Source organism: Oryzias latipes, chromosome 2 (genome assembly GCF_002234675.1).
Source record: "Oryzias latipes chromosome 2, ASM223467v1".
NCBI lineage: Eukaryota > Metazoa > Chordata > Actinopteri > Beloniformes > Adrianichthyidae > Oryzias > Oryzias latipes.
The window spans coordinates 4813810-4831821 of NC_019860.2; the positions used below are offsets into that span (position 1 = coordinate 4813810).

At 41.2% G+C, this 18012-nt stretch overlaps 3 protein-coding genes across 3 annotated transcripts in view; 2 read left to right on the forward strand and 1 right to left on the reverse strand.

Annotated features, from left to right (window-relative positions):
* Nucleotides 1-18012, forward strand: part of LOC101163225 (gastrula zinc finger protein XlCGF57.1) — a 466623-nt gene that overhangs the window by 270093 nt on the left and 178518 nt on the right. The gene's annotated exons all lie outside the window — the stretch shown is intronic.
* The window catches only part of LOC111948636 (gastrula zinc finger protein XlCGF57.1-like), a 187877-nt gene that overhangs the window by 15183 nt on the left and 154682 nt on the right, over nt 1-18012 (reverse strand). The gene's annotated exons all lie outside the window — the stretch shown is intronic.
* Nucleotides 1076-17629, forward strand: LOC111948651 (gastrula zinc finger protein XlCGF57.1-like). Its single transcript, XM_023962583.1, has 2 exons — nt 1076-1244; nt 16233-17629. Exons 1-2 carry the CDS (start codon nt 1100-1102, stop codon nt 17627-17629), a joined length of 1542 nt encoding a protein of 513 aa, XP_023818351.1. The 5' UTR covers nt 1076-1099.

Sequence of the window (18012 nt, forward strand, 5' to 3'; positions counted from 1 at the left end):
CTCTACAGATCCATCTCTCCTTCCTTTGAATCCAACCTGTCATACAAGTCCTTATATGACCTTTGTTTAACCTTTACCAACTCCATCTTGGCTACACAGCACAACACACAGTACTACTTCTCTCAGAAAGATGGGGGAGGAGCTGGATCACCCAGAGACAGTTCGGATAAACCCGCTGCTTTGATGTGAGTGATTGGTGTAACACAGATGTTATGGTGTCGCGTTTCAATCAAACAGTCTGGCCTCTCATCAAAATGTGTTTCCACTAAATGTTTTGAACAGTCAGACTGTATTACTAGTTGGTACCACAGTGATCCATCTGGGTTAGCTCTCTGATAGCTAAGGCTCACTTTTTCCTATAAAGTCTGAATCCATTGGAAACCTGCAAGAAAAGTTCAGTCACTGAGTCAGAAATGTATAAATCTATATTACTATAATAGCCTAGTCCTAGTATACTCTATGTAGTTTAACAAAATCAAGTTTACATTTATGTCGACAGAAAATTATACGTACATCATGCCTGCATGTTGATAATAGCCCTGCAGCATCATGCATGTCAACAAGTGTATGATTAATGAAGCCCCTGCAGCATTAAAAGAAAAAATTAAATAGTACTTACCTGTGAAATGATATACCTTCCTCCTTCGTAGACCTATTTCTTCGATTTTGGCAGTTGAAACCCACACAATGAACTGGCATTTTGCAAAAAATGTGTTCACATGCTGCACTGCAGCAGTAACTTGACCTCACCAAGATGGCGGTGCTCTCCTCCCACGAGGAACCACGTGATGTCTCCTCTAGTGATAAACTCATTGCTAGCAGCGTTAGCATGTCAGCAGGCTAGCAGCGTTAGCTTGTATTCAGAGGTCGGTGGTGTTTTGTTGGGACGTTTGTGAGGTTTTTGGACAGAAAGGACGATACGTGGTTCGTGTGGGAACTCTCAGCATTTTCCAAAGTGTCGTAAATGAGTGAAGAAGTGTTGAACGGAAAGACAACGTGGATTGCTGTGATTGTGAGACTAGCAGACGATCGATCGGAGCTGCAGTGAAGAGGACGGCGGTGTTTGTGGGAGTTGGAGCTGAAGATCGGAGCAGGAACCATGTCTTCAGAACCTCAGGAAGGTTCTGTCAGAAAACAACTTTCTGCTGCTGAAGGAACCATCGTCCAGAACGAGGAGGAGCTCTGTCGTCAGCGCAGACTGCTAGATAGCAGCTGGAACCCGCAGCTGCAGCTACACGTAGTTGGTATGTGACTTAACATTTTAAAGTCATTGGATTATTGCCCTGATCTTTACGTCACTGAAAGGGCTTGTTGCAGTGGGAAATGAAAAGACACACAACAGTTTAGTTTGCATAAATTTTCAAACCTTTTCCAAAAGGGGAGAGGTGGAGAAACACGACCTGTTAGGCTCTGTGGCTGTCCTCTCTCTCTGTCCTCAAGGCAAAAAGGCTTTTTTATTATTCAGTAAGGGAAGATGAAAACACACTAGATACGTCATTAGAATGGTGTCTTTTTGTCTAGTCTGCATTGCAGGTGTCGTGGCTCCATAAAATAAAGAAAGCAGAAACCAAAAGGCAAAAACAGGCCTACTGGTGACCTCGGCACATATCATCTATGGAAGCGATTCTGTAGCATAATTAAACATAATTAAAAATAAAAGTCAAAAGCAGAAATACTTTTTCATTTTCAACATGAAGCTGCATTTTTTGACTCAAAATTAAAATGAAAAACCAATCCGCCAAAATGCTTTTTCATTTCCTTCCTCAACCCAGCTTTTTCTGTCACTTAATTAAAATGATAAAGAAAATAGTATTTGACATTTCATTTTCTAAAAGATATCTGGTAAATGTGTAGCAAAATTCATTTAGAAATGTCTAATTTGACAATTAAAATGGATTAACAGAAATGCTTTTTCATTTTCAAAATGTAACTCCATCAAATGACTCAAAATTAAAATGAAAAAGCAATATTTCGAAATGCTTTTTCATTTTATACTTAAAACCGCTTATTCTGTGTCATGGTTAAAACGAAAATGCAAAGAGGGGATTGCATTTGCATTTTCACATCAATATATTGAGTGAGAGGGTTGTGAGCAGAAGTGACCCCCATGCTGTTTGGCTCCTTGTGTGTGTTCAAATAAAAGGGCGTTGATGCTGAAAAGGAGATTTTGTCTTCTGTCTGGGGTCGTCCAGAGCAGTGTGTGATGACGGTGCGTGTGATGCCAGTCGAACTTTCACGGTACAATGGCTTAACACCACTGGAACCACACCTGGCTAAGGTCAACTTGGCGGATGGCTATGAGGGCTTGAGTTCCGAGGAGACTTGTTAAACACCCAGGCCTGGCGTTGGAGGGCGCTACACTCCAGGTACTGCTGGACGTCTCTTCTGCGAGACCTGTCTGCACTGACAGCAGCATTAGAGCGATGCTTTGGGGAACAGGGTTCGACAGAGCAGAACCGACAGCAGCTGAAGTCTTGTTGGGGTAGATATGATAAACGCTTGGGGACCCTCCGCCGCTGATGTGCAGCTCTTCGCTCGGACAGAGTCTACTCCCCAAAGGCGACGTGCACCCCGAGGGTGGTGTTGCCACTGCTGCCGGGACAGTGCTTTATTCTGTTGGTTGGGCACATACTGGCACGGAACTGTGTCAGTAATAGATGTGCAAACCCAGCTAGCTGGGAAGAAGACTGTTAAACGGTGGTGGTTGGAACCCAGAAGTGTGAGCATGAGTGTTCAGCCAGCGTGTTTTGCTTTAAATATTAATGACGCGAAAACTGTTTGTTCGTAAAACTTGTTCCACTGTACTTCTTTTTTGCTGAGCAGAACTGGAGCTTTTACAGTGTTGATCTCTTGCTTTTAACAGAGTTTGTTTGGTTCTCAGCTATGTGAGGGTTGTGGGGACACTTGACCCTCTTACGTAGGGGCAGTGTAGCGTCCTGGGGGTAGCCCCGCCTTCAGCCCCTAAGACTCATGGGAAGTGTGGATTCTTGGGTGAAAACCATGAATAAGAGGGTTGTGAGCAGAAGTGACCTCCATGTTGTTTGGCTGCTTGTGTGTGTTCTAATAAAGGGGCGTTGATGCTGAAAAGGCGATTTTGCAAAGTCCGCCCACTTCTTCCTCTCTGAGACTGTCCCACTGTGGTGGGGTGGATGAGGCACGGGCCACTTAATTAGCAGCTCGGCTATAGGGACATACCAGCTGGGTCGTTACAATAATAATAATAAATATAATTATATCATCATTATTTATTAACCATTGTAGACATTTTTATTGTTTCTTTAAATTTACATTTAACATTTACATTTGATTGAATTATTTTTCTTTGCATCAAATGGTTCAGTTGGTCAAAAATGTTTCTAGTTTAAATAAGGACTGACAGATTTTTCTTTTATTTCAGGAACTTTAAGCTTCTTTTCTGTTTTTGACTGTAACAGGGTAAAGTTAATATTTGTTGAAAGTGGATTTATATTGCTTTTTTTCTTTTGTTAAGGTTAAAAGATACAATTTTAGGTATGCTTACACAATTTTTATAGATAGTAATCTTATTTATAGTCACCACAGTGAGTGTGTGTGTAAAGGGGGGCATTTTCTTTTTCCTAGGGGGGCCCTTGCAAAAAATAATTAAGAAGCACTGATATATAGAATCCATTAAATGTATAATCAAAAGAGCATTAAAAACATGATGGAACCCCTGTTCACCTCCACAGGTTTAAATACATTTCCAATGGTATAAAGATCTTTCAGATAAAGTGTCATTTTATGTGATCATTAAATTCACTCCTGAATAAAAAGCAAAACAATAAAATGTTTGTAACCAGAATCAAAGATGAGAGTTCTCAGTGTCAGAACTTACTCATTACTGTCTGATCCAAGAAAGGGAGGTATCATTGCAGAGATAGTCAAAAGAACTACATAATTAAAGTCGATATTAAAACATTTTTTATTTCCATCAAATAATAATGAATAAGGAATATAATCAAAAAATGGTCCTGTTCAATTTGAAGCTACACAGATGCTGAGTAAACACTGATATCGTCAGCACGACATATGTTTATAGAATTATTAAGCTTAAAAAAACACAATTTAAAGCAGAAAAAACTGACAGCAGAGCACATATTAAATATAAATATCCTCATGGCATACCAAATTTTCATTAAAAAAAAGGTTAGAGCACATGATAGTCAGAAAAAAAATGAAAATAATGTCTAGAAATCTGTAAAATTGTCAGGTAATCAGCAGTAAGCAGTTCGGGGAGAGCTGGAAAACAGGCAGGGTGGTAGATCTCCAGGACCGGGAATGAGCAGCCCTGTGCTGTACTGTGTGGTTGTTGGGGGCCTACACCCGATGGTGGGTCTGATGGTGTAGGAATAACCGGACACTCTCTGTTTTTTTTTTTACATTCCATCCTCCAAAGAACATAACAGAAACATCTACTCAAGCACAGGTGTAAGCTCACCGTTGCACAAATGGTGTGCTTGACTGAAATTGCATAAGTGTGTGCTTATTACAAATATAGTCAATATAAATAAAGTTTAGCCTAAATTACAAAAGCAGTTTATTCAAATACACACCTTGTGTGTCAGAAGATTCATAACCACATGTTGTTACAGTAAAATGTCAGAATCAGAATCCTTTAACATCATTGTACTCAAGAGGCTTGTTACAACGAAATTACTGGTGGTCTCCAGCTGCTTAAGCAAAATATGTACATTTTTACAATGTGTTTATTATAGTTCCAATCATGCAAAACGTAAAAAAAAAGTGCGGTGATGTCATCACCGCGGTTATCGTCACAGCCCTAATTGCAAGTAACTTTTATTGCACTTCTAGACTGTTAGATTTTGCACATGATTGGTATACAGATGCTACCATGTTTTTTTTTTTATTGTTATTTTGAGGTTCACATTTTGTTCAGGACGTTGACAGCTCTGGGGAAAAAAATTATTTCTTAGTCTATTGGTGTGAGCTCTGTGAGATCTTTACCGTCGGTCTGACGGTAGCAGTTGGAGCAGGTTTTGGTTGGCATGATGAGAGTCCTTGATGATTTGTTTGGCTCTGCTCGTGTAGCGAGAGCTGGCGATGTCCTCTAGGCGGGGCAGGGGGGAGCTGGTGATTTTCTGGGCCGAGTTGATCACCCTCTGCAGCGCTTTCCTGTCTTCTGCAGAGCATCCTGCATACCAGGCTGTGATGCAGTACGTCAGGATGCTCTCTATGGTGGCTCTGTAGAAGGTCACCAGCAGCTGCTTTTCCAGGTTGATCCTCCTGTGTATTCTCAGGAAGTGGAGACGCTGCTGGGCCTTCCCTACTGCTGCAGTGGTGTTTGCAGTCCAGGAGAGGTCCTCTGTGATCTGCACACCCAGGTAGCGGATAGAGCGGACCCTGTCCACACTGATCCCATTTAAGTACAGCGGGGGCAAGTCCAGTCTCCCCTTTCTGAAGTCCAGGATGACTTATTTAGTCTTTGTGGTGTTCAAGTGGAGGTTGTTCCCTGAACACCACATTCCCAGTCTGCTGACCTTATCCCTGTAGTGCAGGGGTGTCAAACTCATTTTCACAGAGGGCCACATCAGCATAGTGGTTTTCCTCAAAGGGCCAGATATAACTTAGACATGTAACTAAATGTTTAACTAAATGTTTTATTTATTTATTTATTATAATTTTTTAAAATGACAATTCCAGTTTCATAGAAAACATATGTTTGCTTGTTACTCTAGCATAAACCCTTTTACATTGGATTCTGTCAGGTTAGGTTATATGGACAGTGTTCAAGTCCTTATGTATAGTTGCCCAATCCGATGTTTCAAGTCTGATTCCCTCTAGATATGAATAAATATACAACAATTTTTTTTTTTATTCTAAGAAATTAAAAACTTCTATGCTGTCGCGGGCCGCATAAAATGACATGGAGGGCCACATTTGGCCCGCGGGCCTTGAGTTTGACACATGTGCTGTAGTGGGACTCCTCTTCCCCTGAGATGAGCCAGACCACAGCAGTGTCATCAGCAAATTTGATGATGGAGTTGCTTTGGTAGGTCGAGGTACAGTCAGATGTGTAGAGCGTGAAGAGGAGTGGGGTCAGTACACATCCTTGTGGTATTCCGGTGCTGAGGGTTATTGTAGAGGAGAAGGTGGGGTCAGAGCCTGACAGACTGTGGGCGTTCTGACAGAAAGTCTTTAATCCATGTGCAGATGGGGGGAAGAAAGGCCCAGGTGTAGCAGTTTCTCTGTCAGGATGTCTGGGATGATGTTGTTAAAGGCTGAGCAAATATGTCCAACACAAAAGGCCTTCAACTCTCAGCTGTTGGACAGAAAGTTGGGAAAAAAAACATTTCAAAATGAGAAAAATTGAACCAATGTTGAAAATTACCATTTCGATTAGAACAGGGTTATTTTACTGTAATGTAAAAAGGACCAAGTGCATCACAGTGGACAAAAGACACGTGATGATAATCACAGGTGTTATCAGTCCATCGTCTAGCCCAGGGGTCAGCCACCTTTTTTACTCAAAGAGCCTTTTGAGACCGCCCCTAATGAAAAGAAAGCACCCGAAGCCACAACCCGTTTTGACATCATTAAAAATATTATGCATGTATATATTATATCAAGAGTGCTCATTACGTCGATCGCGATCGACCGGTCGATCTTCAAGGACATGAGTGTAGATCGCGGTCCAGAAAAGATTAAAAAAAAAAGTACTTCTTTCTTTCCATCGTCATGTTTATTAGTTACATGTTTATTTGAACATTATTGTTTATGTACTGATGATTAAAAACTACACAGTAAGATTACACAAAGATTTTTTTTTATTAACAGATGAGGCGTTTTATTACAAAGACAGAAAGCAGCAACCATCGTATGTCATGCTCTGCTGTAAACGGTGCAATGCGGGGAGCGTGGCGTAATCGCGTGCCTCGCAGCTTCCTTAATGAGCTCGTATTTATCGGCCGAGAACTGCAGAGCTGATAGCATGAGGAGAAACGCGGGGCGGCTTTAATAAACACTCTGGTTGTCCGGAGTGGTCTTCTGCCGGTGATTTGACGTACCGCGGGGCAGAAAATGACTTTCTGATGACAGATAGTTTGCGCTCAGTGAATTTAAACACGCGTCTGCAGTGACGTATGTGTCAGAGGATGTCCAATTGGCCATTCTGCATGTCAATTAAGTCCCGTACTTTTCGGTGAGGATTTTGATTGGCTGGTGGATTTTTAATAAGTACTTTTTTTTTTTTTTTTTTAATCTTCTCTGTGCCTCGATCTACCCTCATGTCCTTGAAGATCGACCGGTCGATCGTGATCGACGTAATGAGCACCCCTGCTCTGAAACATACATCAATGCACATGTGTGTTTAAAAACACTAAGCGCAAACTCTCTGTCATCAGAAAGTTGCTCTCTGCCCCGCGGCACGTCAAGTTCCCGGGAGAAGATCACTCCGGACAACCGGAGTGTTTATTGAAGCCGCCCCGCTTGTCTCCTACTGCTATCAGCTCTGCAGTTCTTGCCTGATAAATACGATCTCATTACGAAGCTGTTTTTTACGTGGCACGCGCTTCGTATGGAGCCAGCAGCGCCTTTGAAATGCCATGAAAAATGAACAAACTAAAATAAAATTTAATTTTTATAAAATACTCATTATTTTCCAAAGTCACAGGTAGCCACAACAGAAGAATGAAAGGGCAACATGTGGCTCCGGAGCCATGGGTTGCCGACCCCTGGTCTAGCCCAATGTGTGAAAACACTTTGAAGACCCTCACAGTGGGTTTGGGTCTTCCAAGTCTTTCCGGCCTCTCTCCTTGCCAGCAATTCCAACTCACCAGATCAGGTAGTGATCTGTGGACAGCTCTGTCCCTCATTTTACCCGTGTGTCCAAGACACAAGGCCGGAGGTCGCCTGAAACAACCACAAAGTCGATCATTGATCTCCTGCCTAGGGTGTCCTGATTCCAGTTGTATTGACGGACACCCTTGTACTCGAACATGGTGTTCATTATGGTCAAACTATGACAAGCCCAGAAGCCCAATAACAAAACACCTTGGCTTTTAACCGCACCTTAGATTTTAACCGCACCTTAGACATTTAGGGCCCATTGGTGGGGAAGGTGAGGGGACATCACTGTGAGTAATCAGGAGATGTCCCCTTAGTGCCCTACTCGCCAATTTTAACTGCACCCCCCTTAGTACACACACCCCTCCCCCTTCAATATATACATTCAAACATAAACACACACACATGCACACAAACACCCTCTCAAACACCCATACACGCACACACATTTTACAAGGAAGGTGGGACCTGGGTCCATCTGTCCCCTACCCCTTCCCTGGTGGGGGGTGCGGGCCCCTTGGCGATGGCGGCCGTGTCCCTTGGGTGCCGGCTCCCTGGGCCCGGCGGTGCTCTCTCTGCACGATGGGGGGGTTCATATTACACCTGAGCCGGGGGTGTTCGTGTCCCTGGGGGGTGGGTCCTGGTCCTTGCCCCTGGGCGCTGGGCCCCGCCAAACTTCCAACATGGCCGAGCCTGGTCGGGCCATATTTATAACATCCCTTGTGGGCCGCCCTTTTTTCCCCGGGGTTCCCCCCTCCTGGGCGGGGGCGGCGGGCCCCTGCCTTGCTCCTACCTGGACCAACCGTGGGCCGGGTGGGTGGCTGCCTGGAGTGCGGAGCGGGTCTCCCTTGGGGGGTCCTGGCTCGTACCTGGGGTCGGGGCGGGGGGATGCCCGGAACTCCTGGGTGGTGGTGGGGTGCTCGTCTGGGGCTGTGGGCGTCCCTCTCCGGTGGGGCCCTGTGTTGGGCTCTTCCGGCGCGGCGGGGGGCTGCTTTCCTGGCTGGGCTGGGGCGGCGCTCTCTTTCCCTCTGCGCCTCCCTGCTCTCTGGCTCTGGGGGCCTCGCGGCGGTCCTGCTGGCCCTGGCCTGGGTGGCGGTCTTGGTCGCCCGGGGGGCGGTTGTTCCCTGCCTGTTCCCGTGTGGCGTTGGGGGAATTCCGGCTGCCGCTGCTGCTGCGGCGGGGGTATGGGTGTGGGGGTGGCTGGGCGCTCCTCCTCCTTCTTTTCACATTCCACCATCCATTTTAGAAGAACATATACACTCACCTGAGCACAGGTGTTAGCCCACCTTTGCACTAATAGTTTGCATGATTGAATGAATGAAAGATTTCACACTAGTTGGTTTAAAGGCATAGGTATGCGTTCGTGAACACTGTTTTGTGTGCATGTTGACATGTGGACATTTTTGCGGCTAGCAGGTGTGTTGATAATATTTGAGTGTGTGTGAACAGGCCCCGCCCTTTTTGTACTACATTTGAACCGTACCGTAACTATAAACAACCAGTAAACCTGTCTGCTCTCTGCTGCTTCATGGTCTTACCCCCCTTCCCCTCCTATTATCACCCTCCTACTCCCCCCTCTCTCTAACGTCCCTCTCTCTTCTTCCCCTCTTTCCTTTTCCGTCCGGTCCAACACCAAAGATTTTCAAACATGATTGAAATTAATAAAGTTTGGCCTCAATTACAAAAGGGGTTTATTCAGACATACCTTTGGTTTGTCTGAAGATGAATAACCCCTCTTGTTAAAATAAAATATGTCCAACACAAGAGGCCCTCAGCTCTCATCTGTTTGCCTAGCTGTTGGACAGGACAAGTTAAAAAAAAAAAAAAAAAAAAAAAGAAAAAAAAAAAAAAGAAATGTATCAATGGTGCAATGTTCAGTCCCAGGACTTTCTCTCTGAGTCACACTGGTTGAAGTTTTGGATAAAGATGTTCAGAGAATCGGATCCTTCAAAATGAAACAATATTGACTATTAATCATATCATCAACCACAAATTATTATTTCAATCGAGTTGTTAAATTAATCGTTACAGCCCTTTTAATAACAATTTCTGGGTTTTTAACAGAATAAAGCGCAGGAAATAATAGGGCCAGGTTGATGAAACCAATTAATCGTTCTGAATCGATTCAAGCTTAAAAAGATTAAAAATAGATCAGAAAATATTGATATTGATGTTTTACACTCAAAGTGGTTGATTGAAAAAATATCCAGCCAATCAGAATGCAGAACAGGGTGTTCTGTTTGAAAATAAAAAGCAGCAGCATAATTGCACTTAAAGAATCAGTAAGACTGCAAAAGATGAACTGTGACATAGAAAAGGGAACACTGGTATGGTGTCAATTCAATGTTGTGCGCATCAAAACTATAAAACCGCGAATCATAACTCCAAATCTGCGAATCAAAATGCATGAATTGAGAATCAAAACCCACATTTTGCAACCAAATTTACATTATTGTACTTCTTGAGAAAATATTTGATTAATCCTAGTGACAATTCCCCAGCAATTATTCCCAGGTTTGGCAATACCAATCCTGACGCTGTCATTAAAAAAATCGACTTTGTTTAATCTGTAAAAGTGATGAAATGAGCTGGAAACACCGCTAGCATTGGCTAACACTGAAGAGTAGGGGATGGGTACGGAGCCGCGGTATTGAACGAGCCCCGGGGCAACGTTCTTCAAGACCGCAGTATCGGTAAGATCTGACCTCAACGGTTCTGCTGTCGGTACTGGAGAAGTCGCATTTTGTTTGTGTCCCACAAGATATAAATGGTATCTGCCATATTTAACTCACCAAGTCAGTCAATTTCCCGTTAATTAACAATCATATTAATTTCGCTATTCTCGCTGAAGAGGAGAGGTCTGTCTGGCTATTTGTGTGCAATGGGGGAATGGGGCTGTTCAGACAGTACGCGACGCGCGCACACACACGACAAGGCAGCGCACACAGGAACGCTACCAAAGATATACGATGGCGGACAGAGATAAACTTCCTCCACCCCTTCTGAGAGGGTGTTCTCAACTGCAGGGAACACGATAAGCCAGGAGAGGTCCCGACTACTGCCAAAGAAGACTGAAATAATTATCTTCTCCAGAAGAACTTCCAAAGAATGAAGAACTGTTGGCTTTCTGCGAACTACCTGCGTACTCCACCATGTTGCCCTATGCAACTGCATTTTATTTTAGAGTGAACAGTTTATTCAATTTGTTTTATATTTAAATCATGACAGCAATATGTAAAAACATTGCTGTTTATTTTTCTTTAACTTCTTTTTTCATATATTTTACTTTTCAAGTTGGAAACATGTATAAAGTAAAATGTTTTGTTAAAAAAACAATGTTGCATAATGAGGAAATAAGACACTTTTACTTTATTTGTTATTTATTTTTTTTTCGTCCTCAAAAAGTATCGATGAGTTTCATTAAAATACTGGATCGATAAGCAGTATCAATAAGAGTAGTAGTATCGTTAAAACCTTAACGATAACCATCCCAACAGAAGAACATTGATTACAATGAATGGCGATATTTTTCATGCAACATATTACTTTCTAACATCTTTTTCACTTGGAGCTACTGTTGGAGCTCATTTGACTATGCTGGCGTCCTCCGGTTACATATAGTACACGTTTGATCATTTAATATAGTAAAAGATTTGAAAACATTAAAAACGCACCTTCTGACACTGGTATGTTGACGTAAGACTCGGTAGACAATGAGCTATTGGATGTCGGGGATGTCCTGCCTCCCCTCCGCTTGATTTACGTGACGCTGATTTTATGTGTGCAGGTTTTAGAATCGAAACCGCAAAAAATAAAAGTACGACACAAAAATTAAAACGCAACTCAAAAAGACAATTATAAAATAAAAACGAGGATTTCAGAATGGTGAGAAACAAATCAGCAGCTGAGAAATATGATTGTGCTTTGGGTTAAAAATGTTGGTCGCAAATTGTGGGTTTTGCTTCTCAATTTACTTCGGGTTCCGGGTTACAGCACGGGACGGTTGTGGGCTCATGGCGGCTATACAACTATCTTCAAACCACTTAAAAAGTTGATTTTTCTCCAAAAAAGAGAGCTGACCATGGCCCCTAAGAAAAGCCAGGAATACGAAGACCTTAAAAAGACTCTTGATGATATCCAAGCTACGTTGTATCCCTTTATGGAACAAGTGAATGCTAAGCTAACGCCGCTCTTAGTGCTATTGGAAGAATTCCTGAGGCTCCGCGTTAAAAACGAGCAACGAGATAACCGGGTCGATATTCTGGAGAAAAGACTGGACGATGTGGAATAACAAGTAAGGATGAATAATGTCATTCTCACTGGAGTACCGATCAAACCTTGGGCAAAACTAAATGCAGCTGGAGCTAGCATTGCTAATGCTAATAGCGCTAGGAGCTCTGAAACGGAGAGCGGTGGAGAGACTCTGGAACACCAAGTGGAATCATTTCTCACATCTAAAGGGATTTCCCTGGATCTCAATACCATCTAGACCTGCCACCCGCTCCCCAGGAGAAAGGAGACGGATAAACCAGCGATCCTCATCAGGTTTGTGAATCAAAAACACAAGCTAGCTCTAATGAATCAAAGGAGGAATCTCAACGGTTCTGCTGTTTATCTGAATGACCATCTGACCAGAAGGAATGCTGAAATCGCAAAACATGCCAGGCTTCCCAGGAAAAGTAAGCAGATTGAGAACACTTGGGTTAAAGGCTGCAGGATTTACGTCAAACCACTAGGTCCACAGAACCAATCCGAGGTCCAGATTGTGAACACCATGAAGGACTTTGAGAAGTGTATGATCACGGTGGTCTGAACCAACATGCAGTGATAAATCAAAGAGCCAAATAATTTCAAGAAATATTACGCCTGGATACAACACTCTCTCCATAAGTCTGAAGTGACCTAATTATCAACAAAGATCTGACATGCAGACAAATTGACCTCAACTCTTAGGCGCCGCTGATATCGGCTGAAGAAGGATATGGACCTCTATCTAATGGCTACAGACATAACAGCGAAGAGAACTATAAGCTTTGTTTTTAACCGAGAAGAACAGCTGTTAATCTGCAAGAGAAGAAAAACCAGCCTTGGTCTTTCGACAAATATGGACCCTTTTACTTTTTATTTTACTTCATAGCATTACTTTATCATAAAAAAAGAAAAAGTAAAATACAAAAAAATAATAAAAAATGATTAATCAATTATTGAAAATTGTCAAATTGATTGACTTTTAATGATATTACTTCACTTATTTCAAAAAAATTGATAAGCTGATTCATGAATTTTTCCTAATGAAACACAATTTTGCACATATTATTAACTTTTGATACTTGACCAAATTTTTCTATGAAAATTCCTGAAACAGGGTTATGTCTATTTACTGATATAGTATTATTTTGTAATCATATCAATGACTTTTATAAGTAACACAATCTGCATATATTTTGGATACTTCATTGCCATGCTGATTTCTAAAAGTTATTTTTTACAAAATAATTTAAGTAATTCATCTTTGTCATGTGCTTTCTAGGAACCGGATATTGATAAATCGTGTAATAAAATGGTTACAGTAGAACAGGGGTGGGATTATATAAATTCGCTTCCTTCCACTCCCTTTCAAGCAATACTTAATTTTATGTCGAATTATTCTAAGTTTGATTAGTCATTGTATGAATGTATGACTGATGATTGCATTGTTTTTGTGTATTATTCATATTTGATTGCTTGAAATAAACCATTTGAAATAAAAAAAATCAAATCAAATTTATGCATTTTGATTCACGGATTTGGGGTTTTGATTCACGGTTTTACGGTCTTGATGTGCCATACATTAGGCGCCGAATTCATACCATGCACTGTATTTTGGTTTTTAGTTTAAATTGCCGCTCTGTGACGCATTTTAAAATCCCACTCCAACTATATTTTGATCTATTTCAAAGTGTTCCCAGTGGTCTTTTCATTAGAATGATGCCGTTTTAAGGCCATATTAAAATGACCTGTTGTTTTCTAGGACGTAATTTCTGCAGAGCAGCAGGAATTCATTAGAAATGTACCTCTGAGTTGTGGAGGGAGTGTTGTCGTAGAAGAAACCCTCCACTAATATCCCATAAAATCTTCGTTGACACCCTCTCCCGCTAGCTTACAGTCCTTCACAACCCCAAACTAACATTACAGTGCAACAAAAATAGCATCAATATCAGACCTTTTCAGTCATACAGTTTTGATCCAAATTCCAGTTTAGACGAGGAAAACAAAGACTTATATGTCCACTTTTTTGTAAGTGGATGATCAGATGGAGTAGAGAGGTTTTTTACATGTTATGTCACAAATTTAAGCTTTTTCAAATGCCTGATTTTATTTGCTCTTATTTGAATGAAGAAATACTCAAAGTCTTACATTATTTTATGTATGTCTTCAATCATGGGAAAATGCTACAACAGCATGTTAAAAAGATTCAAGATTTAAGATCAACTTTATTAATCCCCGAACAGAAATTTAGTTGTAGCAGCAGCACCATGGAAACAGGGGGATAAAGATAAAAACAAGACACAAAATATACAAGGAAGAAAAGAGGAAAAATAAAATAACATAATAATAAAATAACTATACAGTCGAAAGAACTCTACAACTCTTAAAATTTTTTATGTCCATCCAAGTCTGCCAGATGAATTGTGAACTCTAATGGCTGAGGACAGGAATGACTTCCTGTATCGTTCTCTGGCACAGCGGGGGTGTATAAGTCTGCCGCTGAAATTGCTTCTCAGTTTGTCCGCCTCCCTGAAAACGGGATGAGAAGGATTGTCCATGATGGTCCCCAGTTTAGCCAGTAGTCTGTCCCCCACTAGCTCTTCCAGATTGGCAGGCTTGGAGCCAATAACAGACCCTGCTTTTCTAATGAGTTTGTTCAGTGTGTTGGCGTCCTTTGCTTTGATGCCAGCACACTGCAGCAAAGAAGATGGTGCTCGCTATGACAGACTGGTAGAACATGTGGAGCATCCTGCTGCAAACATTGAAGGACCTGAGTCTCTTCAGGAAGTGAAGTCTGCTCATGCCCTTCTTGTAAACCACCTCAGTGTTAGTGGACCCGTCCAGTTTATCGTCCAGATGTACGCCCAGGAACTTGTAGGACGAGACCATTTCCACATCCCTCCCACCGATACAGACTGGGGAGGGCGGAGACTTTCTCCTACTAAAGTCAATCACCATCTCTTTTGTCTTGGCCACGTTCAGCTGCAGGTAAATTTCCCCAGACCACCTGATAAAACACTACACGAGGCTCCTGTACTCCTCTTCCCGTCCATCTTTCACACATAGCTGTGTCATCAGAGTACTTCTGGAGGTGACAGAGCTAAGAGTGGTACTGGAAGTCAGCTGTGTAGGTGGTGACTAGGAAGGGGGACAGCACGGTTCCCTGAGTTGCACGCGGAGCATACGACAAACAGGTTGAGAGGCGGGGCTTAGACTCACCGCTTATGATTCCAGACCCGCGACAAACTATCAGCTGCTTCCTAATACTTAATAATAATTAATAACTTATGATAGTTGTCACCCGTAAAATTAATATCATTTATTGGGTTTACTGGATTTAAAGAAAAATAAATGGAGTTGGCAAAATAGAAAGGAGTCGGCATCAAAGTGAATTTGTTTCCATCATTTAACTTAACTTAACTCTGGTGTTTGACAGACAGAAAAGTCTATTCAAGGTTGTGGAAAATGGACAAAAGATCAAAGGAAACATCACACTCATAAATAATAAAAACAATTAGATTAAATAATTAAATAAATATCCTGTCTGGAACATTCTCATGTATAAAGTAAAATGTTTTGTTAAAAAAAAATGTTGTTGCATAGTGAGGAAATAAAACACTATGTTCTTAATTTGTTATTTATTTATTTTTTTTCGTCATCAAAAAGTATCGATAAGAGTACCGATAAGAGTAGTAGTATCGTTAAAACCTTAACGATACCCATCCCTAGTCCCAGGGCCACACTTTGAGAACCGCTGGTCTAGAGTCCTGGCCTCAGAGACACAACCACCACCACTGAGTGTCTGCCCCCCTCCCCCTCCCCCCCATAAGTGATGGGGTAGGGAACAGAGGATCAATGACCACCACCTCATTACTGTAAAAGATTTGTGTGTCAGTGTGGAGAATGTGTTTATCAAAATGTATAGTCTGTAACCTTTTTTGAAAACTTATGAGTTGTTTTTTATTTGGTGTTTGACCAATTGAAGACTGAAAGACTGATATCACCTCTCACTGTCTTAACTGTGAAAGAGAACTAAGACGTTACATTCTGTCGTTTATTTAAAGTCCAGAGCTTCTGAAAAAAGGGATTTAGATTTTTTTGACAATACACAAAGACCTTTAAAAGTATAACTGATCTCCTTTTTTGTCTTTTTGTCCCTGCAGTCCTCCCTCAGCATTATGTAGGTGAAGAGGATCTTTGCAACCAGCAGAGAAATTTAAGAGTGAAACAGGGGGAACCAGAACCTTCATGGATTAAAGAGAACCAAGGAGATCCAGAACCTGCACAGATTAAAGATGAACATGGAGAACCAGAACTTTCACGGATTAAAGAGGAACATGAAGAACCAGAACCTTCACGGAATAAAGAAGAACATGAAGAACTAGAACCTCGGCAGATTAAAAAGGAACCAGAACCTCCACAAATTAAAGAGGAGCCAGAAGAGCTCTTCATCAGTCAGGATGAAGATCAGCTTGATCTGAAGCAGGAGTCTGATACTTTGGTGGAGATTTCTACTTATGTGGAAGATGAAAACAGTGAAGCAGATCTAAACAATCAGCAGAGCTTTAATGTAACTGACAGTCAGGATGAAGAAGGAAACCAACATGAAGAATCAACATCAACTACAGATGAAGAGACAGACCCACAGAACAGAGATCAGAGGGAGAGTTTAAGTTATTTGTCTCATCTCAAAACACACATGAGAACTCCTATAGGAGAGAAGCCTTTTTCTTGTATAGAATGTAAAAAAGGTTTTAATTATTTATCTGGTCTAAAAACACACATGAGAACTCATACAGGAGAGAGGCCTTTTTCTTGTGTAGAATGTGTTAAAAGTTTTAGTCATGTATCTGACCTAAAAAAACACATGAGAACTCACACAGGAGAAAAGCCTTTTTCTTGTAAAGAATGTAAAAAAAGGTTTTATCGTACATCTAGTCTCCAAAGACACATGAGAACTCATACAGGAGAGAAGCCTTTTTCTTGTAAAGAATGTGATAAAAGTTTTAGTTGTGAATCTAATCTCAAAGCACACATAAGAAGTCATACAGGAGAGAAGCCCTTTTATTGTAAAGAATGTGCCAAACGTTTTAGCCGTGTAGCTGATCTGAAAAACCACATGAGATCTCACACAGGAGAAAAGCCTTTTTCTTGTAAAGAATGTAAAAAAAAATTTAAACAAACATCTGGTCTCAAAACACACATGAGAATTCATACAGGAGAGAAGCCTTTTTCTTGTAAAGAATGTGATAAACGTTTTAGTTGTGTATCTAATCTCAAAACACACATGATAAGTCATACTGGAGAGAAACCCTTTCCTTGTAAAGAATGTAAAAAATGTTTTAGTTATTTATCTCATCTCAAACAACATATGAGAACTCATACAGGTGAGAAGCCTTTTTCTTGTAAAGAATGTAAAAAAAGTTTTAGTTGTGCATCGAGTCTCAAAACACACATGAGAACTCACACAGGAGAAAAGCCTTTTACTTGTAAAGAATGTGATAAATGTTTTAGTTGTGCATCTAATCTCAAAACACACATGAGAACTCATACAGGATAGAAGCCTTTTTCTTGTAAAGAATGTAAATACAGTTTCAGTTTCTATCTCAAAAGACACATGAGAAGTCATCCAAGACAAAAGCCTTTTTCTTGTAAAGAATGTAAAGTTTCAATGAAATTGCTACTCACAAAACACACATGAGAATTCACACATGGGGGGAAGTCTTTTTGTGCAAAGAATGTGATACAAGTTTTAGTACTGTGTATGAAGACTCTCGTTCATCCAGATTGATACCATCATAGTAGTAGGTTTAAAGGTTGTTATCTAGACTTGGTTATTAAAGTTGAAGACGTTTCACCTCTTATCCAAAAGGCTTTGTTAATTCCGAAATAGCTGGTAAAAGAGCTGGTTTGTATGTGCTCATAGGGGAGGAGTCAGACTTG

Bases quoted from the DNA above. Each gene is read 5' to 3' on its own strand.
- LOC111948651 (XM_023962583.1), top strand. From the start codon at position 1,100: ATGTCTTCAGAACCTCAGGAAGGTTCTGTCAGAAAACAACTTTCTGCT. The intron at 1,245-16,232 runs GTATGTGACTTA...TTGTCCCTGCAG, and splicing joins GCTGCAGCTACACGTAGTTG to TCCTCCCTCAGCATTATGTA.